At 36.4% G+C, this 3,648-nt stretch overlaps 1 protein-coding gene across 1 annotated transcript; it reads left to right on the top strand.

The window, feature by feature from the left end:
* Positions 1 to 844: 844 nt before the first annotated feature.
* Positions 845 to 3,445, top strand: LOC113349964 (c-Myc-binding protein homolog). Its single transcript, XM_026594009.1, has 5 exons — positions 845 to 1,043; positions 2,072 to 2,144; positions 2,301 to 2,355; positions 2,723 to 2,846; positions 3,008 to 3,445. The coding sequence occupies exons 1-5, from the start codon at positions 1,041 to 1,043 to the stop codon at positions 3,095 to 3,097; spliced, it is 345 nt and encodes a 114-aa protein (XP_026449794.1). The 5' UTR covers positions 845 to 1,040; the 3' UTR covers positions 3,098 to 3,445.
* Positions 3,446 to 3,648: the final 203 nt, after the last annotated feature.

Raw genomic sequence — 3,648 nt, 5'->3', positions numbered from 1 at the left:
TAGAGTCAACTTCGTATAGGTTAGTACTGATTGAGAAGAGATGGAGATATAAACTCTATGTACATATTGTCATTGATCATTAAGTTGGTCTGCTTGAATTTGTATTAGGTTTTTTCCATACATGTTGTCAAACGAAAAAGTTGGTGGCATACTTGGTATCCTCTCCTTTTCAATATTGCTCTCCGTCACCACCCTCTGGCGTGATACACCATGATGGTGCGATATTTTCGTGGTTACTGGCTGATGCACCGTGATGGTATAATATTGACTCTTGACCAGTGTACCCTGCGTAATTCACCATGATAGTGCGATATTGGCTCTTGTCCAATGTTTCTGCGTAATGCACCATGATGGTGCGATATCTCACTTAGAAAACTAATCACTGGCGCAATGCACCATGATAATATAACACTGGACATGGCCAATCCCCATCTGGATAATGCACCATGATGGTGCAACATTCTGTCTTGAGCCAAGATGCCCTTAATACACCACCATATCTTGAGATGAAGTTTCATCTCATGCCGATAAATGCATCTACATTTATAAGGAGATAATAAAATTGTAATCAAGACTATTAATGGTTCTTTAAAAGGTATAAATTGGACAACGAGTAATGTTATTCAAGAGTTACTGCTTCTACTAATTTTTTTAGTAATTGGTCATGCACCTTTGTTAAAAGGGATATAAATGGAGCTATACGGGAGATGTGAGTGGGTTACTAATTCTCAAGATTTCTTATTACAGAGTTTGGAGAAAGATATTTGAAAGAGATCAAGTGTTAAAAACTCGAAACTTAAATAAAGTTATTCTATTTCACACCTCCAGGCTCCAGCCTTACTCTAACCTAGTCATAAATGAAGTTAGAACTGTAGTGGGTTAAGACCACCTGCTGGTCTCTACGTGTCACTTAGTACCATTACCCAGCGTCTTTCTCCATCTTAAGTTTCTGCTTTCAAACCCTAGAAAACACCCAAATCTATCTCATATATCTGTTCTCTTTTTCAAGGAGTTTTCTTCTCATCACGTATGCTATTGAAATGGTAATGTTCATTAATCCAATTCCTTCAATTTCTAAGTCTTGCTTAACAAATACGGAGTACATTTTATAATCTGGAATTTTGATCTACATTAATTAGAAAAATGTAAAGAATTTCACATTAATCATGAAAGCGGTGCTTTCCTTTTTTATAATCGTACTTGTATGGTGTGTTTTCTGTTAATACATTGATCAATTTGAGAAAATTTATCAGCGAATCTGCTTTAACATGAAGCAATTTTTTTTTTCTTATCACGATGATATCTACTTTCTTGTGGATCTTGGTAGTTACATAAAATTAATAACCAGCCTTGTTCCATTTCCTCAGAATCAAGAAAACATTGTAGCATTGTCAGTGGATGATGAAACATTTATGATTAAGATCTGCCCATTTTCTGTGCGGATTCATTTGAGTTATCTGATTAGGGGGAACAAGATTCCTTCCTAGCATGGTACCTTTGACAGCATGTTGCGTCAATCACAATGGATGAGGGCCGAATGGCTCATTCCCTTAACTTGGATACCATTGCATATAATTATCAAATTTTGTATTAATGTAGCATGTATGATTGTAGCACAAAAGCTTCTTAGGGTATCTGATTCCCTTGGTTAGTTGGCTTAGACCTCTTCTTCAGATCATGAGTGGCATTATGGCTCATGGCTCTATAGCAACTAGCTATATTAATGGAAAAATAACAGTTGCAGACCATTTTTAGATCCAGCCCTTCAGCTTGATTTTGTGTTTTAGACACAGGCTCATGATTCTTTTACTATGTAGTGATGCCAAGGAACATGTTGGGTCTCAGTTTATGGCACAGGTGAAAAGGGTCAAACATGATGAATCCCCATAAGCAAACCCATATGACTGTATTTCTGTCTGTACACTTAATACCATGTAAACCATTTTCACGGGGACACATTACTGTGTCTAATTTTGGATATAATTATAGACTTACCTTGCGAGAGTGATTATCGCCTTATAGATTTCTATTTGCAGTTTGGGTTTAATTCTAATTAATGATTCTTCTGTAGGAAAAGGAAGCAAAGAAGGAAGCATTTAGGAAGTATCTAGAATCAACTGGAGTGCTTGATGCCCTCACCAAAGGTTTTTCTTATTGTTTACCTTCTGTTGGTAGCAGCAATTCTTCTACAGCTTATTATTAGTTGTTTCTTTTTGTTGAATAAAATCTTCTAGTAAGTTTTGCCAAAAAAAGAAGAAGAAGATTTATTTAATAGTCTTAATATATGGATTTTCTTGCAGTTCTTGTTGCACTTTATGAACAGAATGACAAGGAGAAACCTTCATCAGCAGTTGAGTAAGTTACCTTCTAATTTTGTGAATCTGTCTGTTGAAACCAGTTTTTGAGAAGCTTACGACTTCCCAGCTAACTCTCTTATTACACAATTGTGTATGCCAATTATCTCTCGCCCAGTTGATCCCTTCTATTTTAGCTTTGGCATTCGTAGAGTAATGATTTGTTCTTCCAGATGGTTTGATAATTGATGTAGAAAGACACTAAATATCATTTGTTGTCTCTTACTCTTGAAATATAGAAACTGTTGCTGAACCCATATGCTCTTAAAGCAGCTGGGTAAAACAAATTTTACTTGCATCATCTTCTTTCTTCGACATGATTGTCATTTAGCAAATAGACACACGTGTCTTCTGTTTCTGCTCAACAGGTTTGTGCAGCAAAAGTTAGGGGGTCCAACTATATGCGAGTATGAAAAGCTTAAAGCTGAAATTTCAGATTTGCAGATAAAATACAATGAGCTTTCAGTAACACATCAAAAAACCTGCAAAGAGGTATCTAGTTTCCTTTCACTGCAGTCCAATAAAATCATAGTTGCCGTGTTTGAGCTTATTAAGGAATACTGAACAAGTGTTGCCTTAGTTATCTATTTAGTCTTAATTATCTACTTAGCGCTTTCGCCTCAATTAGCCTTTTTCGTTGTATTTTGTCGCAGCTTGAAGAACTTAGGTGTTCAAAGTCAGAAGTTCGCAAAGAGACAGTTGATAGAGATATCCCAAAGGATGGATCATGGGGAGGCATCTAAAAGCTTGCATGTGGTAACAGAACCACGTCAAGCATTTGTTTATTGCAGGAGATTAATCGGTGTATGACCAAATATTTGTTGGCAGTTGCATGAGCTTGTCTGAAGAAGACCAAAATATTTGTTGGCAGTTGCATGAGCTTGTCTGAAGAAGAATCCTTTTACTAACAACCACTTCTCAGTCGCTGTATCTGTTTTTATAGAAGTTGTTTGAGTGGTGAATAGATAAGTTCATTTTTTCTCAAAACATTCATGCTGTCAAAATTTATCTCTGTTAATGTCTAACATGGCTGGATTGATCCTAATAAGACCCAGTTTACTATTAATTATCTAACTCCTTTAAAATCCTAACTCATATCTCGCTCCATGTTGAATGGTGAGCGTCACCGTTGAATTCCCTACAATCTCTCAGAGAAGAAGGCCACGATCGGTGAGAGAAGAGTTCTCACGTTAAATCTGAAGAGGACACTTGGCAAGACTCGAGGGATTAAGGTAGAGAAAAAAACCTAACCTAGCTGCAATTTTTTTTTCTTTCGTGTTTTTTCTCCTTCTTC

This window comes from Papaver somniferum, chromosome 2, assembly GCF_003573695.1.
Source record: "Papaver somniferum cultivar HN1 chromosome 2, ASM357369v1, whole genome shotgun sequence".
NCBI classification, from domain to species: Eukaryota; Viridiplantae; Streptophyta; class Magnoliopsida; order Ranunculales; family Papaveraceae; genus Papaver; species Papaver somniferum.
This window is presented reverse-complemented; position numbering and strand designations above follow the sequence as displayed.